This window comes from Apaloderma vittatum, unplaced genomic scaffold (genome assembly GCF_000703405.1).
Source record: "Apaloderma vittatum isolate BGI_N311 unplaced genomic scaffold, ASM70340v1 scaffold27457, whole genome shotgun sequence".
NCBI classification, from domain to species: domain Eukaryota; kingdom Metazoa; phylum Chordata; class Aves; order Trogoniformes; family Trogonidae; genus Apaloderma; species Apaloderma vittatum.
The window spans coordinates 1,427-2,335 of NW_009728235.1; the positions used below are offsets into that span (position 1 = coordinate 1,427).

The 909-nt window shown below is 59.4% G+C and overlaps 1 protein-coding gene across 1 annotated transcript; it reads right to left on the minus strand.

Moving 5' to 3' along the window:
• Positions 1-104: 104 nt before the first annotated feature.
• Positions 105-728, minus strand: LOC104277398 (polyamine-modulated factor 1-like; the record flags this gene model as incomplete). The annotated part of the gene is made up of 2 exons (XM_009874018.1): positions 105-158; positions 533-728. Coding segments are annotated over 2 exons (250 nt in total), but the record flags the coding sequence as incomplete, so codon positions are not given.
• Positions 729-909: the final 181 nt, after the last annotated feature.

Genomic DNA, 909 nt, shown 5'->3' on the forward strand with positions numbered 1-909 from the left:
CGGGTGCTCAGGCTCCAACTTCCCCCCGCGACAGCAGCGCTTCCGAGACGAGAACTAACCCCCCTGGCCCCACCCCGCAAGACGCGTTGAACCTCCCCAGGTCCTCACTGGGGCTCCTTGAACGTCATGATGAGTTCTCGTTGCTCTTTACTAATTGCCTGGAAGGAAAAGAAGCACCAGTGAACTCAGCAAAGGGCTTTTCTCTGCAGGTGCTGGCGCTCAGGGCGCAGGCTGAGGGGAAACAGAGCGTCCCATGCGCTGCCGTCCCCAGCACGGACAGAACCCAACCCGCTGACCCACGGAAACATCCTCCCCAAGGCACAAGGAGAAACATCCAAAACCTCCAGGGAAAACGCCTGCAGCCTCCCTCCCTGGCCAGTTCCAGCAGCACTTGGCTCCCAGAGAGGCTTTTGATAAGCAAAAGGCTTAAATTAAAGCGGAGCTGTTTGCCAGCCAGCCCACAGGATGGGGTTTCTTCTGGGCTGACGCTGCAAAGAGAACGGAGTTTTAGTCGTTTCGTTTTTACTTTTACCTGCCAGGCTTGTTTGCGAGCTTGGATCAGCTGCTGCAGCTCCGCAATCCTCCTCCTCCCCGCGAGCACCGACTCCGCGACCTTCCTGTTCTCTTCCTCCTTCTCCTTGAGGACTTTCCGCAGGTAGGACCTGTGCTTGAGCAGGTAGGGCACCAGCGAGCTGCGCACGTCCTCCTCCGGGATGCCGCTGGGACGCCTGCAAACAAACCGGGACGTGAAACAACCGGAGAGCGGCGACTCGCCCCGTGCTGCTGCCGGAAGGCGCGAGCTCACTCACTCCAGGAATTCACCTCTGGCACCAGATGCTCGAGGCCAGTTAGACACGGGCGCCCCATTGTGCAGCGCCCCCCAACTTCCCCAAGTTTCCTTCCTGAAAC